This window comes from Eurosta solidaginis, chromosome 1 (assembly GCF_040869045.1).
Source record: "Eurosta solidaginis isolate ZX-2024a chromosome 1, ASM4086904v1, whole genome shotgun sequence".
NCBI classification, from domain to species: Eukaryota; Metazoa; Arthropoda; class Insecta; order Diptera; family Tephritidae; genus Eurosta; species Eurosta solidaginis.
In genome coordinates, this window is record NC_090319.1 from 167,014,555 (window position 1) to 167,039,907 (window position 25,353).

At 37.8% G+C, this 25,353-nt stretch overlaps 1 protein-coding gene across 4 annotated transcripts in view; it reads right to left on the reverse strand.

Annotated features, from left to right (window-relative positions):
- Parp1 (Poly-(ADP-ribose) polymerase) overlaps positions 1–25,353 on the reverse strand; it is a 636,927-nt gene that overhangs the window by 314,459 nt on the left and 297,115 nt on the right. For all 4 annotated transcript variants that reach the window (XM_067760013.1, XM_067760014.1, XM_067760015.1 and 1 more), the window contains 2 exons: positions 1,580–1,922; positions 1,000–1,518 (listed from right to left, as the gene is read on the reverse strand). In XM_067760013.1, the coding sequence (XP_067616114.1) occupies positions 1,000–1,518; positions 1,580–1,922 (862 nt within the window). The remainder of the gene's footprint in view (positions 1–999; positions 1,519–1,579; positions 1,923–25,353) is intronic.

Consider the following 25,353-nt stretch of genomic DNA (forward strand, 5'->3'; position numbering starts at 1 on the left):
TGTAAAAATTATTTAAAAGTAATTGTTCGAAGGGTCGTGGGACCCCCTCCCTTTCCATTTTCGCAAAAAAATTTCGGCATTAGATTTTTGTCTATCTGTGTCCCAAATTTCATCAATATCCGTGTAGCCGTTCTGGCGTGATTCAGTTACAAAGACGAAAAAATACAATAATTAAATTATAACTGTTCCTAGGGGGCGGGCACATCCCCCTTTTCCAAAAAAAAAAAAATATAGCTAGTAGATCCTTCTAGACTATTGGCTATATGTGTGCTACATTTCATCCAAATTAATCATATATATCTCAAGAACGAATTGAGCAATTCCAAAATTTTCTATAAACTGTGCATACAACACTTTTTGCTAAGCCCTACAGATTCAAAGATAACGAGCAATCATTACGGATTTTTTTGCATTTTTTTGTAAAAGAGCCTCGGCTGTTAATGAAACAGGATTCATCACGGATAGAGGAGGTTGACAATTGGGTTTGGAGATCCTATATATTGCGCTGACAACCTGAAAGGGTTGCGCTACACAACCCCTTGAATGTATTTGGTATTTTAGTCGCCTCTTACGACAGGCATACCTACCGTGGGTATATTCTAACCCTCTAACCCGCTGGGGCTTGTATTGCTAGTAATGTGTGCTTATGTTTAATTAACAAATTTAGTATTTTCGTATGGTAGTTATACATATGTATGCCTATCTAAAATTCTTCCAATATCTTTGTGTATGTCTTGGTCGAAAACAATTCAGTACCTTTAGTTTCAATAAAATTGGGGATTAGCCCAGAGTTTCTACACTTTAATAGGAATTTTATACTCGATTTTGTGTTTACCAGTTTCTTTGATATTGGTATTTTTATATCGCTACTTTTTCCGACACATCTGGGGAGTTCGAATGTGGTTTTTTTGGGTAGTATACTGAACGGCAACCAACCGGTGACGCACTACACACGGCGCACTAAGAACATATCAATAACAGGGTAAAGAACATACTCACTCTCGCAATTTTTCTTCCAATTTTACAGTTACATTTTTGGAAACCACTGACATGCTAGGTGGATGAAATTCAATGATTCTGTGTTCTGTCCCATTTTTGATTTTCGATAAAAAATTATATTTTTCTTTCATGTCATTAGGTATCTTACAAGAAGTTCGTTCTGGCTCTTTTTCAAGATAAGAACACTTTGCCCATTCTGTTAATTGACCGTTGCATAAATAGCCTGACTTGGTAAATAGTCTTTGATTTCCCTTGCACTGAGGACAAGCTGATAAAGCGCCAAAGACCAGCATGTCTGCCAGTTGATTGAGAAGTTTCTCAGAATCGCCACTCACTGGTTCTTGGTTGTTATACTCCAACAAAATATTGATATCTTTTCTGTGTATTTCATATCTTATCTGGTCACGAATCTTAAATAAAGCAGCAGACTGTTTTTTTAACAGTTTAAGATTTTCCTCGTTCCCATCTAGCTCAATTTTGGCTTTCTTGCAAATACCAATACTATCGTCATCAATAGCACTATAAATTTTATGGATATGTGGTTAGTTTTATGGACTCATATTTAAGTTAAGTTACTTACGGCAAAAGTTTCAAAACCTCAGACTGATCATCATTTTTCAGGCTTTTGAATCCGGGAAGTAAATCGCCTTTTTGAAACCAGCAGAGTTCACTACGTAGTTGAGCGAAGCATTCCACATGGTGCCATAATGGCTGACCACCATACTTCATTCCAATTTCCGTATCGAAAACGGTTTTTCGAACTCGAACCTGATCTTTTATAATTTTTTGCTCACAGCCACGGCAAGTTGCTCTGCTTGATTTGGAGTACTCGATGCCAAAATCTTTCAGACCAGTAATATCAGTACTATTGCGTTTTTTTGATTTTTGAGATATACTACTAACTGATAAAGTCAGTGACTTTTCTGTAAAATAAGAGAAAATATTGGTCAGGCCATGAAACAAATATAGAGAGGTAGTTCCACTTCTACTTCTTGCCACCATTGCCCTATTTGACATAAACTGTGTTTTTGACATTGCCTTTTGAAGCAGCGATATCATCCTTCAAAAATAAACGTTCCCAAACCATATCTTTCAAAACTACTTGCTTCTTTTCACTATTAATACGAAAGGGAAATATTCAGAGATATATGTTGATTGAGTGCAGCATGGGAAAAAATAGTACATATAAACTTTGGGCCTCCTTAATACTATGTTCAAAAAGAAAAATAAATAAAGGCAATTTCGATTTAAATTGAGTGATGTTCATACAACTCAATTTAGCTTACACAATAGTAATTTGATAGCTAGTTGGCTCATCTCTACAACAACAACATACCTTTGTTCAGACTGTCAAAATGTGCGTGTTGGTATTAGGGACTGAAACTGGTATTCCTTTTATAATATAAGTCCTTGCAAAACTATTAATTTTGGAATTCAAATATATTTGGATCAAGATAAAAATTATTTTCAGATTTTTATTATTTGCGTCTGATAGAACTAGTTAAACTCGGACTTTTAAAAATAAAAGTCCCGAAATAAAAGTTAAATCAAAACTTTTATTTTTTAAGGCCGAAATAAAAGTCCCGCTTGATAACAAAGAAACGGCTTATACGAAATAATTTTTTTTTTTAATTCGGATAAGCCGTTTCTTTGTTATCAAGCGGGACTTTTATTTCGGCCTTAAAAAATAAGTCTTGATTTAACTTTTATTTCGGGACTTTTAAATTTAAAAGTCCGAGTTTAACTAGTTCTCTCGAACTCAAAAAATAAAAATACAGATTTTACTTTTATATGTGGACTTTTATGGAAAAAGTTCGAAAAATGAAAAGGACGCATGATTCGACATGATATTGCTATAGGGATACCTGGGAACTCAAATATTTTCACCTAGGACCATTTTTTGACCATGACTTTTTCGACTCCGAAAAAAAAAATTATTATTTTCCGTCCCTGCATAAAACTTTGAAATTTTTGTGTGTTGTAAGAAAATGTGTTGAATGTTTTGCTTTAATTTTGAGTTTCCCATCTTCTTTTGACAATCTTTACTACAGTGAAATAAAAAAAATAAAAGCAGCTGATGAGATGAGCCAACCATATAGTTGAGCCATGCGTAACTGACATTTAAATCTACTCCATAAACACACTTTACACGGTTGCATTTGCAGTTTGAAACAATTTATTACGCTTTTTTTAAATTGGCAATTTATTATTACAATTTATTATATTGTCACGGATATTAGCATCACTAAGCTATACCATCACTAAGGCGATGCTAAGGCCATGCTAAGCGGTATTTACGTCAATAATCAAATCATGTATAGATATATATAAGGCAGGCGAGAGGATGTCACACACAGATGCATTTACTTATACGCCTATGTGTGCGCGAGAGACTGTAAACTACAAACATTCACATCAATAATTCAATCATTATGTATCTACATAAACGAATAAATAATTGCGTCTACACATATGTACCATGTACGTATACGAGCAGCGGAGAGTCAATGCACAAACACATGCATATACCTGAGATACTCCTATAAGTATGCAATGAGAAAAACTATAAAATTGTGCATTGTAGTTACAGCTGAGATGTTTGAGAGCTAATGGACTAGTAGATTCTGGAAGCGCCTAGAAGATGCGAAGGTTAAAGTCAAAGAGTATAAAAGGCGACAGATGTAGAGGCGCTGGAATTCAGTTTGATTTCAGTTGTCAAACAGTTACGGCTAAGACGATATCTAGCGAGCAATAGCAGTATTATTTAGAAAGTCAGTTTCATTTAAGCTATCAGTTTGGTTATTAAGCTATTCGTTGCACAGTTTGAGTGTTATTGTGAAGTATTTTAATAAAAGCCATTTTTCCATTATTCAATATTGGAGTTATTTATTCAACAGTTTAGCGATACGAACCTAGCAAAAGGGCAAATAAGAGGATTTGCAGCAAATTCGTTACAATTGGTGTCAGAAGAGGAATTGTTGAATAAATTCCAGACGACAACAAGGACATGGCAAAGTTCAGTGAATTGAAGATCCAGCAACTAAAAAAGGAGTTGGAGAGCCGTGGATTGAATACAAGCGGCGTTAAACTTGAACTTCAGGTACGGCTACGAGAGGCAATGGAAGCAGAAGGAATTGATGTGGAAGAGTATGACTTTCATCTTGATGGCGAGGAAATAATAAAAATGGAAGAAACACCGCAGACAATGGCGAACACAGACCTGAACATGATATTGGCTGCAATATCGGCACAAATGTCCGAAATGTCATCACAAATATCCACCAACATGTCATCTCAACTGGAATCGCAAAAGACAGATATTACATCCAAGATGGAAACTCAGCTGGAATCGCAGGAGAACCGTATAACAGCGAAGATTGAAGCACAAGAGGCACGTATAACAGAAATGTCACCACAAATATCCACAAATATGTCATCACAGCTGGAAGAACAAAAGACATATATGGCAACCCAACTGAAAGAACTAGAGACACGCATAACAGTACAACTAGAAGCACAATAGGCGCGTATATCATCAAAACTCGAAGCGCGCATGGACGAAAAAATAATGCAGTTTGAAAAAAAATTCGAGGCAGAGGTGGATGCGTTGAGAGGTCGTATACAGGAATTGCAACTTAATCGGCCGGCTGCTTCAGCGAGTAATACGAAGGTAAAAACTCCATCTTTTGACGGTTCTGTTCCTTTCCAGGTCTTCAAGCTACAGTTTGAGAAGACCGCAGCAGTGAACAACTGGAATGCGGAAGATAAAGTTGCTGCACTGTTCGTGGCATTGAAGGGGCCAGCAGCGGAAATCCTACCCTCTCCCGAAGGAGAGCGGAACAATTATGAAGCATTGATGGCTGCTGTAGAACGACGTTATGGAAGCGAGCATAGAAAACAGATATTCCAAATTGAGTTGCAAAACCGCTACCAAAAAGCAAATGAGACATTGCAGGAGTTTGCTTCAGATATTGAAAGATTGGCTCATCTTGCAAATGCGGACGCACCCGTGGAGTACACTGAAAGGGTAAAGATTCAGAGCTTTATAAATGGCATACTGGCGTCGAAACAAAGCGAGCTACATACGCAAACCCAAAGCCAACATTCGCAGAAACGGCTTCACAAGCTATGATTCAGGAAACAGCGTCGCTTCTGTGTAAGCTAGTTTTCAAAGCACGCCGTGTGGAAGTAGAAAGGCCAGAGTGGGTAGACGCAATATTGGAGGCGCTGAAAGGATCGCAAAAGCGGAGTGAAAAAGTTACCGAATTCTTCAAATGCGGGAAGTCCGGTCACATTGCACGTCATTGCGATCTTGGTCCTAATAATTCCAACAATGAGGGTGGCCGTAAACGCAAAGCTGGAGGAAATGAGCAAGAGCGTGTCTGCTGTAAAGAACGAAAACTTGCCCCGGCTATTGAATGTCCTGTGATATCTGTGTCGCAAATTGGAAAGAAATCAAGCAGTCTTACCGTCAGAGGGAATGTGGTTGGCAAGGAGCGTGTACTGACTGTAGATACGGGCGCATCTCATTCCTTGATCCGATCTGACTTGGTGAACAGGAGAGTAAAACCGTTAACTGGAGCGAGGTTGCGTACGGTCACTGGCGAGTATAACCAAGTCCGGGGAGAAGTGATCTGTGAAGTCTTAATTGGGAAGGTCATGGTTTTACACAAATTCGTTGTGGCGGAGATTGTTGATGAAGTTATATTGGGAGTGGATTTCTTGGTTGACCATAACATCAAGATCGATATGCAGAAAAGGGTGATGCATTATGAGAACCAAGATGTGCCACTTAACTACAGTTTGGAAGAAGGGTTCAGCAGTAAGCGAGTGCTGGTGGAGGAGATTCTACAGAGACCACGAAAGTCAAGGAAAGTAGACCGAGCAAACGTTGATGGATCGAATGGGCCAAATAAAGCGAAATCAAAAGTACCTGCGAGAAAAACACTGGCATTGACAAACCCTAATGGACGCACTAAAACGACTGAAAGAATTTTCCAGAAAGAATGCAAGGGTGGTTTCAAGCCAGCGCATACTACTGTTGTGAAACGTCAAGACGATACTGATGATGCAAAGTCAATCCGTCAAGATCAAGCTCTGCGAAGTAGTTCCTCATTGGCCAAACAACAGAGTGCGAGGGAACGATCCAGGATAACGAGTAGTAAGATGAAATACAGGTCCGACAACAAGAATAATTCGGAGGGTTTCTTGGAGGGAGATTTGGTACTGTTGTACAACCCTCGCCGGCGGAAAGGTGTTCCTTCCAAATTTTGGTGCAGTTGGGAAGGCCCATACAAAGTTGTAAAAAGGATCAGTGATGCCATCTACCGCATATAAACAATTGGAAAACCACGACTCCAACTTGAAGTTAAGTGGTATATCCTGGTTCTCCCTTCGCTGCATATCGATCTTGATGTCATGGTCAACCAAGAAGTCCACTCCCAATATGACTTCTTCAACGATCTTCGCCACAACGAATTTGTGTAGAACCGTGACCTTCCCAATTAGGACTTCACATATCACTTCACACTGGACTTGGTTATACTCGCCTGTGACTGTACGCAACCTTGCTCCAGGTAACGGTTTTACTCTCCTGTTGACTAAATCAGATCGAATCAAGGAATGAGATGCGCCCGTATCTACAGTCAGTACACGCTCCTTGCCATCCACATTCCCTCTGACGGTAAGACTGATTCATTTCCTTCCAATTTGCGACACAGATATCACAGGACATTCAATAGCTGGAGCTAGCTCTCGATTTTTCCATCTGGCAAGCTCTTGCTCATCTCCTCCAGCTTTGCGTTTACGGCCACCCAAGTTGGAACTACCAGGACCAAGATCGCAATGACGTGCAATGTGATCGGGCTTCACGCATTTGATAACTTTTTCACTCCGCTTTTGCGATCCTTTCAGCGCCTCCAATATTGCGTCTACCCACTCTGGCCTTTCTACTTTTACACGGCGTGCTTTGAAAACTGGCTTACACAGAAGCGACGCTGTTTCCTGAATCAGAGCATGTGATACCGTTTCTACGAATGTTGGCTTTGGGTTTGCGTATGTAGCTCGCTTTGTTTCAACGTCCCGTATGTCATTTATAAAGTTCTGTGCTCTTCGCTAAATGTGCTAGCCTTTCAATATCCGACGCAAACTCTTGCAATGTTTCACCAGGCCTTTGGTGACGGTTTTGCAACTCAATTTGGAATATCTGTTTCCTATGCTCGCTTCCATAACGTCTCTCGGCAGCGGCCATCAATGCTTCATAGTTGTTCCGCTCTTCTTCGGGAATCGTCTGTAGGATTTCGGCTGCTGGCCCTTTCAATGCCACGAACAGAGCTACAACTTTATCTTCAGTAGTCCAGTTGTTCGCTGCCGACGTCTTCTCAAATTGGAGCTTAAATACCTGGAAAGGATTACCTGGATTACTCGCTGAAACTGTTGGGCGATTTATTTGTAACTCCTGTATACGACCTCTCAAAGCTTCTATCCCGGCATCCATTTTGTCCTCGAGCAGTAGAATTTTTGTATTCTGTGCTTGTAACTGCGAAGACATTTGTGCCACCTGCAATGATAAGCGCTCCTCTTGTGCTTCCATCTTGGATGTAATCTGTGTCGACATTTCTGAAATACACGTTTCTTGTGCTTCAATCTTTAATGTTATTTCTGACGACATTTCTACAATACGTGTCTTCTGTTCTTCCATCTTGGATGTTATACGGTTCTCCTGGGATTCTAGTTGAGATGCCATACTTATCTGTTTTTCATCCAGTTGAGAAGCCACTGTCGATGTTTGAGCAGATATTGCAGCCAAAATCATGTTCAAGTCTGTGCTCGTAACTGTCTCTTCCATTTTTGTTGTTTCGTCGACATCAATATGAAAGCCATACTCTTCCACGTCAATTCCTTCTAATTCCATTGCCTCTCGTAGTCTTGCCTGAAGTTCGAGTTTAATGCCGGTTGTATTCAATCCACGGCTCTCCAACTCCTTCTTCAGTTGCTGGATCTTCAATTCACTGAACTTTGCCATGTCCTTGTTGTCGTCTGGAATTTATTCAACAATTCCTCTTCTGACACCAATTGTAACGAATTTACTGCAATTCGTATCGCTAAACTGTTGAATAAATAACTCCAATATTGAATAATGGAAAAACGGCTTTTATTAAAGTACTTCACAATAACACTTATACTTTGCAACTAGCTGGCTTAATAGCCAAACTGATTGATAGCTCAAATGAAACTCACTCCTCGCCTCTACTGTCGCGCCTTTTATACTTTTTGATTTCTCATTGCATACTTCCAGGCTTTTCCATTCCAGAACTTACTAGTTAGTTTCAGCTACAAAATCGCCAGCCACAACTACGTTTATAACTTCTCATTTGAGTAATACTTGCACAAATTATTGCCCTCGCTTGTGACAATTCAGATAAGATATATGCATGTGTTTGTGCATTGCTTCTCCGCTGCTCGTATACGTACATATGTGTATACGCAGTTATTGATTCGTTTATGTAGATCCATAATGATTGAATTATTGATGTGAATTCACGTCACTGCTTAGCATCGGCCTAGAGATAGCAGCACCCCTTAGTTTTGCTAATATTCGTAACAATATGTATATCGTTTATTGTAGTGTTTTTCTTTATTGAGAATTCTAACATTTTCAAAATCGGGGTAATGTCCAGTTTAAGCACAATGAGATAACAAGGCAGTCTTGTTGTCCGACGAATTGTTTCTTAGCTTGATATTGGACCTGTGACCGGAAACCCTTGTCTTCAGTTTTTGTTTTGTTGTCCCCACATATACCTTCCTGCGTACGTGGAACCCGTCGCCATTACATGGAATTTCATAATAAATAAATAAATAAATTAGATTTATCTAACTTTGGAATTGGGTCCTTCATATTGTTAAATACTTGTCGGAGTGAATTGTTGTATGTGAATGCTATTGTGTATTTTTCCCTGTCAAATAGGTTCGAGCTTTTCATTCTTTCTGCCAATCCGGGAATATACGATACTGGCTTATATAATTTATTGCCCTTTTCACATAAGTTTTAATTTTTGGCTCCCGCGTAAAAGTTGTGAATAAGTTTATTAATCAATTCTCTGGGGAATTCGTTCTGTTCTGACGTCTTCTTTATTATGGCAATATTCTTTTTGTGAAATATTTTCTCACTTATCGTGAGAACTCTACTTATAAAATTCTTCGCGGTGTTTCTAATAATTTTTGTTTCAGGTTTAGAATTGTAGTTAATTAATCTACCCAATGAGGTTGGTTTCATATACCAATCAATCCACAATATGTTGTTTTTATTTATTATCAAAGTTTCAAGATAGGGTAGCTCTCCACCTTTCTCCACCTCTACTATAAATTTGATAGTGCTGTGGTATACATTTAGCAATTTTAACATGCTTTCTATTTCTGTAGTTTTTACAACCGCAAAAATATCATCAGCATATTTTGTCAACAATCGGTGTTTGTTCTGTTTGTTCAATTTAATAAAAAAAAAAAATTCTCGGCCCACTCCGGGATTAGTGGGGATGATTGCAGAATTGATTGGTTTTTTATGAAAAAAAAGGGGGAAATTCGAAAAATCTCGAAAAACTGAAAAATTACAAAAAAAAAAAACTTTAAAAATTTTTTTTAATTTTTTCCGAAAAGTACGTTTAAAAACAAATTAAAAAAAAAAAAGATCCCAAACGCTCAATTTTTGAAAAAGTTATAGCATTTTGAAAACAAAAACGGTGTTTTTTTAAAAATTCATAACTTTTTTTGAGTTGGATGAAAAAATTTGAAAAACTTCTGAAAAACGACTTTCGTAAGCTAGAAAAAGAAGAAAAACTTTCAGCCAATTCTAAAGGGATCGGGTTCAAAATTGTTCGAAATGGGATGGAATACCCCATAAGCAACAACGTGTTTGCTAGCATGTACGAAGTTTACGATCAACAAAAGGTATTTTTTATTAGAAAAACTTGCTGAATTCAATGCAGTAAATCCACACGACGGATCTGTCCTCGCCGAAACTTCCTTAGCAGCCCCTGTCTCATCCACCCGAGCCATATTACCTGAATTGGTTCTTCCCACGTTTGATGGAAACTTCGGAAATTGGAGATCCCTCAGCGATATGTACATTTCACTTGTCAGGTGTAGCACGGTTCTTGACCACGTCTTAAGCGAAGTTTATACGGGAAAGCAGAGCGTCTGCTAGCCACCTTCGCCATCACTTCTGATAATTTCGTTCCTGTATGGAATAAATTAGTTGCACGCTATGAGAACAAATGCGTTCTTATTAGGACTCAGCTTGAAGCCTTATTTACGGTGAAAAAACTCACGCAGACGTCTGCAAAAGGATTACAAGGGTTACTTTCAAATGGCTCCGAAACCCTATCAGCCCTGAAAGCTCTTGGAGTTCCTGTCGACAATTGGGACATCATGATTGTCCACCTTGTAACTCAGTGTCTCGGCTCAACCACAAGTCATGGGAGCTTGACCGAGGTGCATCCGCAACCCCAACCGACCTTCCAGCTCTCACCAAGTTTATCGAAACTCGTGTTGCTGCACTCGAAACAATCGATCGCCATGACTCCGTGAAGTCGCAAAATAACAACAAGGCGAAAAGTCATGCCACAACTTCATCTTCATTTTCATCATCGCGATGTTGTTTGTGCTCCAAAGAATCATAAGTTGATTCAAAGCCCAACCTTTGAACGAAAATCCCCTACTGAATGCAGATATTTCGTTAAATCTAAACAACTATATTTTAATTGCTTAGGGCCTCACGTGTGTTACGACCGACTGGTTGCGATAGACCGGTAATGCTATGAAAAAGTTGAATCCGACTCAGTTGCATCGCAAACCGTAGTTGGATCTAAATTGGTAATCGAACACACCAAAGTGCTAGCGAACAAAAGGTAAAATTTGCCACTAAGCTATAGTGTTGAACCGCAGCTAAGGTGACAGATATACGGAAAAGTTCTTTCTGGTGAAAACGGCGACCACGCCAGTTAGGAAAATTTTATTCCCAAAAAAATTTTGGGCATCCCATCCAGTACCAGGGAGTGGAGTACCGTGGTGATAGCCAGTGAATTTCCCGGCTGCGGAAGGGAACTTCTTTGAGTGACTAACCCAAACGGAAACGGTGAGTTTATATTCAAAAAAATAGATTTAATTAATATGCACCTTAATGGAATCGATTTCGGAAACAGGAACGTTCGCGCAGCTCCGTGCCCATCCCACAATAAAGGTGAAGCCTTCAGGTTGCAGCACACCATCAAAAACATGGTTGTTCTGCCATAAGCCCACACAAATTACCATAATATCGGAAAAACAAGGTAAAACTAAGTATTTTGTAGTTTGGCAGCTATTTGGATCCAGTAAGTTGCGCTGGCACACCCGAAAACAAGCATAAAGTCGTGCGCTTAATGCATGAGCATACCGTGGCGCTAATTGGGAGAATTACCCGTGTTTTTTTCTTGGAAGACATCGCATAAGATATATCATGCAGGGCTGCGATTCGAATAAAGAAAACCGAGTGCGCATTTCCTGAACCCTGATCGGGAGTTTTTGGGATTGGTGAGGACTCATATTCGGGCGGAGGATTGCTTCTTTCAGCTTCGTCTCGGAGGCGGTGTCCCACAGCAAGCTGGCTGGACCAACTGTGATTTAATTGGGAGGGTGAATCCGAGTGTGTTGATTTGATGCAACCATTCACTTCCACGTGTGGGTAATTGCGGCGCATACGGCCCATTGAGCAGACGAGGGATTTGAAGGTGGTGAGGTAGGACGCACACACCAGTGGAGTTGTGAGTTAGAGTGCATCAGGTCAATACATTTGGTGGTAAAACACTAACATTTTTTTTGCATACTTTATTTAAACACAAGAATACATACGTGGTAGTTATATAATAAAATTAGTACAGTAAGAGTGAGGTAGTGTTTGGTTGGAACAATCGGACAGGGTAACCCAGGACTGTAAACTCGCGTATGCGAGATCGCGATTTCAATCGCGAACTGTAACCTTTGGTCATGTCAGGTTGTTTTGACCAGATCCTCCTTCACCTAAGATAGATTAACCTCTTTCTTGCATATATTTTTTTCACTTTGTATATGTATACCTACATTTAAATGAAATAGGCATTTAAATAGGCTTATTTTTGTGATCAGCCAGAAGCTGTTAATCTATGTAGATTTAGGTGAGATATGAATTCCCAAAACCTTGTATGAATATGAGGGTGATGTAAAATCCCAATAAGAAGTGCAGGTCGGTGCAATACACGTGATATGATACAGGGGGGCCGCATACAGGTTCGAGATCGGACATGAATAATTGCATTAGTCCGAAAGTCAGGTCAGATGCTGGGACGTCCTAGGGTAGGCCTGTAGGTTCTTGAATTCATTTTTTTTTTTGGAGTGATTATTCCGATCTCGGCTCAACGGTGTCCATGCACAGGGGTTGCACCGATGAGCAACCATACGTTAAGTTGTCATACCATAGTGATTAATAAATAAAACATTATAATGAATTGTTAAATTGAAGTGAAGGTGTGATGAGGGTGATGTAAAATCCCAATAAGAAGTGCAGGTCGGTACAATACACGTGATATGATACAGGGGGGGCGCATACAGGTTCGAGATCGGACATGAATAATTGCATTAGTCCGAAAGTCAGGTCAGATGCTGGGACGTCCTAGGGTAGGCCTGTAGGTTCTTGAATTCATTTTTTTTGGAGTGATTATTCCGATCTCGGCTCAACCGTGTCCATGCACAGGGGTTGCACCGATGAGCAACCATACGTTAAGTTGTCATACCATAGTGATTAATAAATAAAACATTATAATGAATTGTTAAATTGAAGTGAAGGTGTGATGAGTGAATTTCTTGACGGGGTCATGACGGACGAGGACGGGATGACATGGGGAAGTGGTAGGGGGGCATGAGCGTGGGGAGTGACTCATGAATATGGGGGTGTAGGGAATTTTAGGGGCCAGCCACAAGGGCCTAGGTTGGAAAAAGGTTGAGGAGGGGCGAATTGGCCGGCCTCATGCAAAGGAGGCGAACCGAGACTTGGACAGGGGGGGGGGGGGGGGGGGGTTACGAAGGGTACGGACAAGGACAGTTAGGGGTATTGAGAGTTGGAAAGGGGGGGGGGGGAGATGATTCTATTGGCCGTGGCTGGTCAGATGCTACGAGGGTGGAGTGATTACTCCGGTGTCACTGAAGGGTATGAATTTTTTTTTATTGCGGCTGCTGCGTGGACTGTGGAAAACGAAACCCACCCATATCCGACGAGCTAGTTCGTGCTTAAAGGCAAGCATACCCACATTCCGCGACAAGTCCAACGCAGCCTGGCGGAGGCCAGAGGAGGGGTCGAGCCCCATCAACCCGCCTGCAATACGTGTTAAAGGATTGCTCGTCCAAAGGAACATGCCATAAGTGTAGAAAACGCCATAATACGTTGTTACATATCGTTTCACAAAAATCTACCAAATCGGCTGTCAACCACGTGACAGCAGATTCTGATGACTTACAATTATCAACCGTTCAATCGAGTGATTTGCAGTCAAACAGTAGCGAGGAAGCTGCTGTCGTCAACCATGCCACCGCAGGAGCTTGTAAACGCTCCAATGTCTTATTAGCAACTACACTCGTAGAAATTCTAGTTGAGCATGTGCGTCACGTAGCGCGTGTATTGATTGATCCGGGTTCAGAAATGGCATTTATCAGTGAAAGAATGGTTCAACTTATTTGATTAAAGCGTTCAGCAGCCACAATTAGCCTTCTTGGGGTGTCCCATGTTTCCACCACTCGCGGAGTGGTATCTGTCAACTTAAATTCATTATCGACAAAGCGGTACGCGTGCACAGTTACTGCATTTGTATTACCTAAACTAACTGCATTCTTACCGTCAAGGGAATCTATGTAAATCTACAGATTGGGCTCACATTACAGGGTTACAACTTGCTGACCCAACGTTTAACACCCCTGGCAAAATAGACATTATTTTAGGCGCTGATGTCTACTCCGAAATTTTACAAAATGGTGTTCGGAAAGGTCCGATACATACTTCAATCGCACAGGCCACAGTCTTTGGCTGGATTCTTTCTGGATCTATCGCAGAAAATTGCTCACATGATGACGAAATCAGTCAGCTCATTCGAAGGTTTTGGCAACAGGAGGAGGTTACCACCCTAACACCTACGCTGACTCCAGAAGGAGGCGTGCGAGACTCGTTTTCAACGGACACACACACGCACCGAAAATGGACAGTACGTTGTCCGATTGCCTCTAAAACAATCCGTTTCAGCACTAGGGGATTCGCGATCAAACGCAGTTCGTATCCTATTTTCCCTAAACGGACGACTGACCGCGAACCCTGAATACACCCAAATGTATACCGAATTTTTGAACAACTACGAAACCAACTTTCACATGGCCAAAGTTCCTGATGGCTACGTACCTAAATCCATCATATAATATTTGCCTCATCATGGCGTGCTCCGACAATCTAGTACGACTACAAAACTAGGAGTTGTTTTTAATGGTTCGGCCCGAACGTTAAAAGTACGTTGTCTCTGCTGATGTTAAACAAATGTATCGCCGAGTCTTGGTTCATCAGGATGGTTGGGATCTACAGAGAATACTATGGTTGTCAAATGGGAAGTTAGTCGAATATCATCTCCGCACCGTAACTTATGGTCAACCATGTGCACCCTTTTTAGCCCTAAGAGCATTTAATCAGCTTTTTATTGAAGAAGGACATCGATTTCCACTAACGGTTCCAATGCTATCGCTCGGCCGATACGTAGACGACGAATTCGGTGGAGCTGACACTTTACAGGAGTGCACTGAATTGGTCAACCAAGTTACACAATTCTGCAACGCTGTCAATTTCATCTTCAACAATGGAGTACCAATGAACCGACGATTCTCGCACATCTGGAGCCTAACCTCTTGGCTACTGAAACCAACATCAAGTTTGATTCAACAGCTTTCATTTTTATAACAATTTTATTCCTATCAAGAACATCACAAAACGTAACGCCTTATCTAATATTGTGCAAATATTTGATCCCCTAGGATTTATTTCTCCGATAGTCGTCACAGCAAAAATTTGCATGCAAAATCTATGGCTTCACAAGCTTGAGTGGGATCAACAACTCCCTGATTCGTTACAAAGCTCTTGGTAGGATTTTGAGTCTAGCCTTCAAGACTTGCACATTCTTACAATTCCGCGACATCTAGGGTTTGCCAAATGCTTTAGTAGGAAGACATTCATGGCTTTTCTGACGCATCACTAGCGGCCATGAGCGCAGTTGTCTATCTTAAAGTTTTACATGAGGAAACTGCGGTGAGTTTGGTTAAAGCAAAGACTAGAATGTCAATTCCTCGCCTTGAGCTCACCGCAGCAGTCCTGCACACTCACTAACACATAACGTTATTGACGCGCTCAATCTTTCGTCGGCCACTGTATGGCTTTGGATTGATTCATCAGTTACTCTCACTTGGCTCACGAACTATCCTTCAAAATGGAAGAATTTTGTAGCAAATAGAGTGAGCTTCGTTCAAGAAAGGCTACCAACTGCATGTTGGAGGTTTGTTCCGGGTAAGGAACACCCCGCGGATTGTGAATCACGTGTTATGACGCCTCGTCATTTAAATTCACACCAACTCTGGTGGCACGGTCCCCAGTGGCTTAAGTTGGATAGCTCGTTTTGGCCGACGAATAAGTTTACTCAGTCCCAACAAGCAGAAACGAAAGCAAGGAAAAGGAAAGACAAATCCACATTTCACTAAAACAGTTCCTCATGGAACTTGGGGTGGGGAGGGAGGGATGGCCTGAAGGTTTAATGTGGCCATATAAATCGTTCCCGAAATGGTCGGGCCAGCACCTTAATGGTGCTGTGTTACCGGAGCGTATCGGATCTGTATCCGACAAAGGACCATCACATCGATAACACTCCCCAAAGCCTAGGGAGTAACCTAATCGCTACAACAACAACAACAACATTCCGAATCAGTATTACTTGACTACTATTCGGATTTAATCAAATTATTACGCGTCACCTCATGGTGCTTTCGATTCGCAACCAAAGCTCATTGAATTCCAATTATCAACGATGACAAATGACTCTCAGTTGCAGAAATACAGGATTTTCTACAATTTTGGATAAAATTCGTCCAGCAGATTGCCTTCAATGAAGAAATAAAGCTTCTAACTAAAACCAAAACCACGGTTACAAAGACCTCTAGTTCCATTCGCATCCTCAATCCATTAGTGGAAACATTGTCAAATCATCATTTATCATGACGAATTCTAATACCTGCCAATATTGGGTAAAATTAATCTAATGGGTATTGTTAATCTAACGCTAAATCCGTTAGCACCAATTACATAATTCACCACGGCTCTTTTGCAACGTTCTGCCAATACAAAATTAATGCAGCTGACTTCACTCATTTGCAAATTTTCACTGGATACATAGTGTAACGAATTTAGTGCAATTCCGCTTATTTGCAACCTTCTGCTAACGTTCGAATCACTAAACTGTTGAATAAATAACTTCAATCTATCTATATATATAAAAATAAGTGCACATTTTTGGTGTTGCTTTATAACCTGAAACCGGCTGCACCAAATTCAACAAAATGTCTACGGTGCATTTAGGCTATCGGCTATCATGTAGAAGGTGTCTGTAAAGTTTGATTGAATTTGGTTGAGCGGTTCATGAGATATAACACACCAAGCTACGGCTACGTTTCATACCAATAGATGGTGCTTATTTGCGTTATTTCATGAAATGGAATAGGTGGTGCTTATTTCCATTTTGCATTATTCAATGGAATTGACGTTTCTAGAATTATAATTTGACGTTCGGCATTTCTCAAGTGAAAACCAAACGAAAAAAAGAAGTCATTTGTTTTTTTTTTTCATAAAAACTGTAAAAATAATAAATGAACTGGGTTTAAGCAAATTCGGTATTTGCTGTGCTTCAATTTGGTGAGTAATGTCCCACTAAATTTATTGTGATTTTGCTGTGTCAAAGAAACAACATTGTAATAGAATTGCGTTGCTTTTCTTCAGAAACAACCACGAATACAGTTGAAATAATCTTGGAAATTGCTGACCGACTGCATTCTGATGAAGATGTCATACATTTCGCATCGGCAAATTCATTTTTGGCTGGGATTTTGGCAACAAGAATTCAAGAGCATCGAGTTCATCGCATTTTTTACGACGAAGCGCTGATGCATTATTTCGGTCAATATTTTAGATTTCTCGAAATTAAAACCCGACATTCCGCAAATTTCAACTGGTTCTTTTCAAATGGTCACTTCCTTACTGAAAATTTGCAATATCTCTTCATTACACAACTGTCCCAACAAACAACGGTTCGGCGCAACGTGTTCAATCTTCTTTTACGACGAGAAATCATTTATTGGGAAAAGGAATATACAGAATCGTTGACTGTTACCATTCAACTTGCAAATTTACGACTACCAAATCTGATAGCCATAAGATTTACATATACAATGTTTCTTCGAAATACGGATCAAGTCAACATTAGAAACATTCGCCCACCTGTTTTCGAATCAATATCGCTACAACTATTTGATAACCTAACTCATGGATCCCTCGAGTTCAACGAATATATTCACCAGCGTCCTGAAAATTGTTGTTCCCACACACTTATTAACTTTTTTACTATGATGCCTTAAGAATAAAATAATTTAAAAAAAAAGTAGTAAAGAAACGTATTTATGATGTGTTGTAATGATTCATCTGCATCTGATCGAGTTTTCTTAAACAAGAGTATGAACAATGAACATGGATGCCGTTTTGGCAATAGGAATTTTTCAGATACAATGGAAAGAGATACACCACAAAACAACATACATATCTGTCACATGGTACTTTCGGTGTATATTGACATTAGGTCTTTTTGTTTTGAACTATGGATAATCAACACGTGTTTTCAATATTTATGTAGTTTTCGATTCATAATTGAGTATTTCTTCATTTTCAATTGAATTCATATCAATATTTATAATACATTGGGAATTCCTTCTGTATGTCGTATCGTTGAACAAAAACAGTAGAAAATTGTGACAATGATGTATCATGTTTTTCTCTTCAAATTTATTTTTTCAAATGTTCTCTCTTCGTTCATCTTACAGAATACATTTAGTGATTTCAACTGTATCTAATCATGCGCACATGTTTTATTGTGTTTTTCATCAAATTTTTTGCACGGTTTGTATTTTTGTTTTGTCTTTTGGACATATACGTGTGGGTGTATTTCGACCGCGCATTTTTTGTTTGCACATGTGCTTCTCTTAAATTAAATTTCTTGCGTTGAACATAGTTTTATTGAATTTTTTTCCTTTCTGTTGAAGAAAATGCCTCGAGCCAGACGTCAAAATATCGTTCGACGTACGCGTAGTGCTAACGGAATGTTACTTCAAAGAAGAGCGTAAAGTATTGATGACCTGTCACAACAAAATGAAATACGACGTGACAGATATGCACGAAATAGATCTGCAGAACCACAGCGGCAAAGAAATCCAGCGTGTTCTAGAAAATATGTATCGTCCTGCTTTTAATTACGACCCACCAGTATTCATGGATATATTGGATTAATGAGTGCGATATGTCCACATTGTGAAGCAGCTAAGTTTCTGGGTGATAGAAAGTGAAATTGCCGGCATTTGAAACTCCACCTGATCCATTGCACTCATTGATTTTTGGAGGATCTCCAATGTCGAAGCATTTTATGAATCATATACAGGAATACAATTCATCATTTCAAATGACTTCTTTTGGTGCTACAAAAATTATAAGAAACAATTTTATGCCGACATTTAAGGTGATTACTTCATGTGAAATATCTAATTGTTCTGTGGATGTAAGTAACAGTTTCTACAATGTTTATAAGGATTCTGATCCAACATCAAATTACATTGCATACACATTACAGATTCAAGGTCAGATTTATCATCGAGCGGGTGCATTTTTACCATTTCCTGACCATCAATTTTTGCAAATATATTTTATCGGAGATGAAAATCGTTAGTTGGATGAACGTTGCACAATTGGCTCACATACAAAACGAGCGATTATTTGCGATCTCCAAAGATTTTTTCATCAGAACACTGAATTGGTGAAATTGTTCAAAACCGCTCTCGATCGCATTACATCTGATAATCACAAAATCATAATCAGAGCGGATAAAACGCCTTTTGGTGAGCATGCCAAAAGATTTAATTTACCGATGATTTAAGAAATGGCAATTGTAATTGTTGGCGATCAGTTTGAAACCCGCGATATTGTACTTCATCGTAGAAATGAACAATTACAGCGTGTTTCGGAACTTCATGGAAGTTACGACGCATTACAATATCCAATTCTACATTGGAAAGGTGACGGGCAACCTGAAATGTGCCCACAGAAATGCACGTAGTAGTTCACGCCGATGAAACGCCTCCATCAAATTTGCTATCTTGATTGTAATCACTGATGCAAACACCACTTCGTTTTAAATGTACAAATAAACGTTTATTAGAAAGTGTCTTTTATTACAAGTTTATTTAATGTTCACTACAAGTAACTTAAATGTTCGATAAGCGTTTTAGCTTGATGCTCAAAAAATATGACGATTATAACAAGATGTCTGCCCGCTGTCTCTGACCAAATTTATAATGATGGCCGCCTTTCTTTACGAGCCGACCTCTCCGTTTACAACTTGTTTCGACACCTGTTGTCCATTCACAATAGACAACAGGGTTGCACCAAGTGGGAAATAGGGTGAGATCATAAGGCTGCTGTTACACCATCCCCCTTTTCGAAAAAAAGGGTTGAAATCGACAAGTTGATCAGGCTTGTCGGCTTCAACTTTTTTTTGGGCGGTTTTACATTCATCCCGAATGGAAAAAAATGAGAAAAATTTTGAACTTTTGTGGCAGATATACCTAGGCTAACTTGGCTAAATTAACTAATTACATTTATTTGTATTTTAACCTACATATTTGCGTCATATATATATATATAATCTTCATATTAGTAGTTTTTATATATTTTTGTTTGTGTTGTTTTTTTTTTTTTTTTTGTAAGTTAGCTTTGTTAATTTAATTAATTACATTAAGCCAACATATTTACATATCTGAATATTAATAGTTTATATATATTTTTTTTTTTTTGTTTTCTTTGTAATTCAAAAATTCATTTTCATCGGTTTTGTATAGTACCTTATACATACATTTTCTATTTGTTTATTTTACTTCATTTCGTATTATTTTCACCGTTTGACATATTTATACCTTTCATGAAAATGAAATGGTATATTAAGTTCGTCACGAAACCGAAAATTGTAAGTCCTTAAAGGAAAATAGATAGACCCACCATTAAGTATACCGAAATAATCAGGTTGAAGAGCTGAGTTGTTTTAGCCATGTCCGTCTGTCCGTCTGTCCGTCTGTCTGTTTGTATGCAAACTAGTCCCTCAATTTTTGAGATATCTTGATAAAATTTGGTGAGCAGGTGTATTTGGGTGTCCGATTAGACATTTGTCGGAACCGACCGGATCGGACCACTATAGCATATATCCTCCATACGACCGATTTTTCAGAAAAAGAGGATTTTTGTAATATCTTACCCAATTTAACAGATTGAAGCTTCAAACTTCACCATATACTTTCGTATATTGAACATATTGTTGCCTGAAAAAATTTATGAGATCGGTCGTATATATAGTATATATCCCCCACAACCGATTGTTCAGATAAGGAACTTTTCGTAATTACTGCCCTATTTTAAGAGCTAGAGGCTTCAAATTTCAGCGAATGCTTACGTATATAGCATATATTGTTGTCTGAAAAAATCATAAAGATCGGTGGTATATATAGTATATATATGGTGGTATATATAGCATATATATATAGTATATATATATATATTTTCGCAAATTTTAGCCCCATTTTAATAGCTAGAAGCTTCAAATTACACCGAATATTTACTTATATAGCATATATTGTTGTCTGAAAAAATCATAGAGATCGGTTGTATATATAGTATATATCTCATACAACCGATTGTTCAGATAAGAAACTTTTCGCAATTTCTACCCCATTTTAACAGCTATAAGCTTCAAATTTCACCGATTGCTTACGTATATAGCATATATTGTTGTCTGAAAAAATCATAGAGATCGGTTGTATATATAGTATATATCTCATACAACCGATTGTTCAGATAAGAAACTTTTCGCAATTTCTACCCCATTTTAACAGCTATAAGCTTCAAATTTCACTGATTGCTTACGTATATAGCATATATTGTTGTCTCAAAAAATCATAGAGATCGGTTCTATATATAGTATATATCTCATACAACCGATTGTTCAGATAAGAAACTTTTCGCAATTTCTACCCCATTTTAACAGCTAGAAGCTTCAAATTTCACCAACTGCTTACGTGTATAGCATATATTGATGTCTGAAAAAATCATTGAGATCGGTGATATACATAGTATATATCTCATACAACCGATTGTTCAGATAAGAAACTTTGCGCAATTTCTGCCCCGTTTTAACAGTTAGAAGCTTCAAATTTCACAAAATGCTTTCGTATATAGCATATATTGTTGTCTGAAAAAATCATAGAGATCGGTGGTATATATATTATATACTTCATATAAACTGTCATATTGACCCCTTTTTTACGGCTAGAAGCTTCAAGATTCATCAAATTTCATCAAATAGTTACGTTTACGTCATATATTTTTGAAATACGTGATTCGTAGCCATAGTTTTTACATGCAGACCACAAAAAACGTGAAGCTTTGCATCCTCACACAGATTACCTACCTATTTTTTATTTTATATTTATCTTAAAAATCGTTTAGATATGTTCAAATTTCACCAAATGCTTACGTGTATAGCATATATTGTTGTCTGAGAAAATCATAGATACCGGTGGTATATATAGTATATATCCCATACAACCGATTGTTCAGATAAGAAACTTTGCGCAATTTCTTCCCCATTTTAACAGTTATAAGCTTCAAATTTCACCGATTGCTTACGTATATAGTATGTATTGTTGTGTCAAAAAATCATAGAGATCGGTGATATATATAATATATATATGATGGTATATATAGTATATATATATAGTATATATATATTTTTTTTACGATTTCGGCCCCATTTTAACAGCTAGAAGCTTCAAATTTCACCAACTGCTTACGTGTATAGCATATATTGATGTCTGAAAAAATCATTGAGATCGGTGGTACACATAGTATATATCTCATACAACCGATTGTTCAGATAAGAAACTTTGCGCAATTTCTGCCCCATTTTAACAGTTAGAAGCTTCAAATTTCACAAAATGCTTACGTATATAGCATATATTGTTGTCTGAAAAAATCATAGAGATCGGTCGTATATATATTATATACTTCATATAAACTGTCATTTTCACCCCTTTTTTACGGCTAGAATCTTCAAAATTCATCAAATTTCATCAAATAGTTACGTTTTCGTCATATATTTTTGAAATACGTGATTCGTAGTCATAGTTTTTACACGCAGACCACAAAAAACCTGAAACTTTGCATCCTCACACAAAGTACCTACCCGTTTTTTATTTTATATTTATCTTAAAAATCGTTAAGGTATGTAGATCTGTTCACTATATATTTCTTATCTTATACATCCGATTATTCGGAGATTACGAACGGGATAAGATTATTGTTCAGCCCCATTCATGAAAGGTATGAAGTCTTCGGCACAGCCGAAGACAGTCCCGTTCTTACTTGTTTTATTTAAATTTGCTTTTACTTAAATAAGTATGGTTTTAATGTATGATAAATTTTGATTTAAATTTGCTTTATTAGCGTAATGAAATAATAAAAAAAAATTTTTTTTGACTATCTCAAACTGAAATTGGGTACATCCGATTTTATTTATCTAGGCACTGCCCTTATGCGGTTTTTATGTACCGTTTTGTATTTTTTGTTTTCATTATCAAAAATGGTTACATTTACACCATCTATATTTGTTACTAAATATGGGCTCTGATATATATTTTTATGTTTTTCACGTCGTTCTTTTTGAACTAAAACCATATCGTATCTAGTAAAAATTTACATAATTTGTTAGATCCAGTTATATAAATTTCGATAAAATCTGAGTAATTTAAGTTTAGACAAAAAACATTTTTAATATTTATTCGCTTCTCTCCTCGTCCCTCAGTGTTCGCTGTTGAGAGGCGTCCAAGTTTAAAGAGCGGACGTTTGCACTATTACGCGTATTTAAACTTCCAGCGTTAGTATTGGTTCTGTTTTCTAACCTATTTTGACTGTTGCCAGTGTTACGGGAATGACCTTTGCCTCAATAGTCGTTATTTAATATTTGTTGTTTTGCCTATTGATTTATTTGATTGTTATTGTTGTATCTACCGTTATTATTGTTGTTGTACCTATTGAAATTGTTATTGTTATTGTACCTATTGAAATTGCTATTGTTGTTGTATCTATTATTGTTGTTGTAGTAGTTATTGCCTCTATTGTTATTGCGAAAATTATTTTGATTGTTAAACCTTGGTCGAAAAGCTAATACCTGTCTTTCTGTAGCGTGATTGTTTTGTTCGACTATCATTTTTGCTACGACGTCTTTTGCGTCACTAAAAGAGGTTGATGTCAGAATTGCTTTGACTAAGTCTGAGCGCGAATTTAGCCTACAAACGTTTACTGACTGTTCGACTGCCATCTCGTGCGCTTTTGCTTTTGATATGCCCTCGATAATTAGAGACCTCTATAAAGCATCAGATAATTCCTCTACGCGCTTAGCAAACTCGGTTAAATTACTGTTTTTAACTTTAAGTGAAGCTATCTTTTGAATTGTCTGGCTTTATTCGAATCTTAAGCGCATATTTAATTTCTTGGATAGATGTTATATTTGTCGGAATTGCTTCTCTTGCTTTCCCTTCGAGCTTCGATTTAACAAGTGAAATGAAAGTTGGCATAAGATCTAGATCTGTACGGCCTTCTACTAGTTCAATTTTATCTATGAAGGACTCTAGCGCTAAGGGGTCACCGTTATAGTTTTCCCTGAATAAGGGCGCCCACGACCCAATAAACTGTTTCTTTTTCTCTGATGTAGCCATTATTGTTGGTTCTAGAAAGTTAGTACGAGATTGGTTGGAATTTGAAAAGGTTGTTAAAAGCCCTAAAAATTGTTTGATGTAACGAGTGGGTTATCGAAACCACAGAAGTTTTCTTGTAATGAAATATTTTCAGTATGAGGTAAAGAACAACTTTGTTCACCGATACGACTGTCGAGTGTTTCTGGCTTTGCTGGGTTAGAGAATTATTTTTCCTCCTCAGAATCGGTTTTATGTAAGTCGAGGGATTCTTTTTCTTCCCGATCAGTATCTGACATAAAAATGTTATCTTGGACTAAGTCGCTCTAGTTTAGTTGATACTTTGTAAAACATTTAATTAATTCTTCCCTACAACGTGATAACCTTTTATTCACAGCAACTAGCCTAGGTCGGTTTTCAAAATTACCACTTACCTCTACTAGAATGTTATTATATGCCTCAATTAAAGAATTTTTATACTCATCTAACTTCTCTTGCCTTGTCGGTAAAGAACGACCTGTATGTAAAACGCGTTTTTTAATTTTAAAGAAATTTTCTCTCAATTCTTTGAATTTTGTTTCGAAATTTGACATTAGCAGAAGAAAAAGGTGTGAGAGCTTTGGCTGTTTGTGTATTAACAAATTTGAATGAAATAGTTGAAATGATTTTGTAACCTAAATTAAATTGTTGTTGCAGATTTGAGTTATGAATTTGAACAAATTTGAATGGAAAGGGATTTTGAAATGGTTTTATCACCTAAGTTGAATTAGAGAAAGTGGCAAATTTGTGTTATGAATGTGAAAAAATTTTAATGGAAAAAAATTTTTAATGATTTTATAATCTATTTTGGAACCGCTTTACTTGCACTGTGTATTGAATTTTGGCATAAATTTGTTGGAATTTTTTGAAAGTGAGTTAAGAATATTGAATTTTGGCATACATTTGTTGGAATTATTTGAAAGTGAGTTAAGAATATTCCTCGTGAACCATCAATTAAATTTTGGCTTAAACATTTTTTTTTGTTTTGTTCCGGATGTGCTACCATATACGGTATACAAGAGAGAAGACTGATCTATTTTCCAATTTTCCAAGACAATATTAATTTTAAACGAGGTTTATTGCAATTTCGTATTTATTACAATATTATTTAACGTGACGGCCGCACCGTTGCACAAAAAAATCTTTAAATTTTAAGGTTTTACGGACGCACCGTTTTCATCA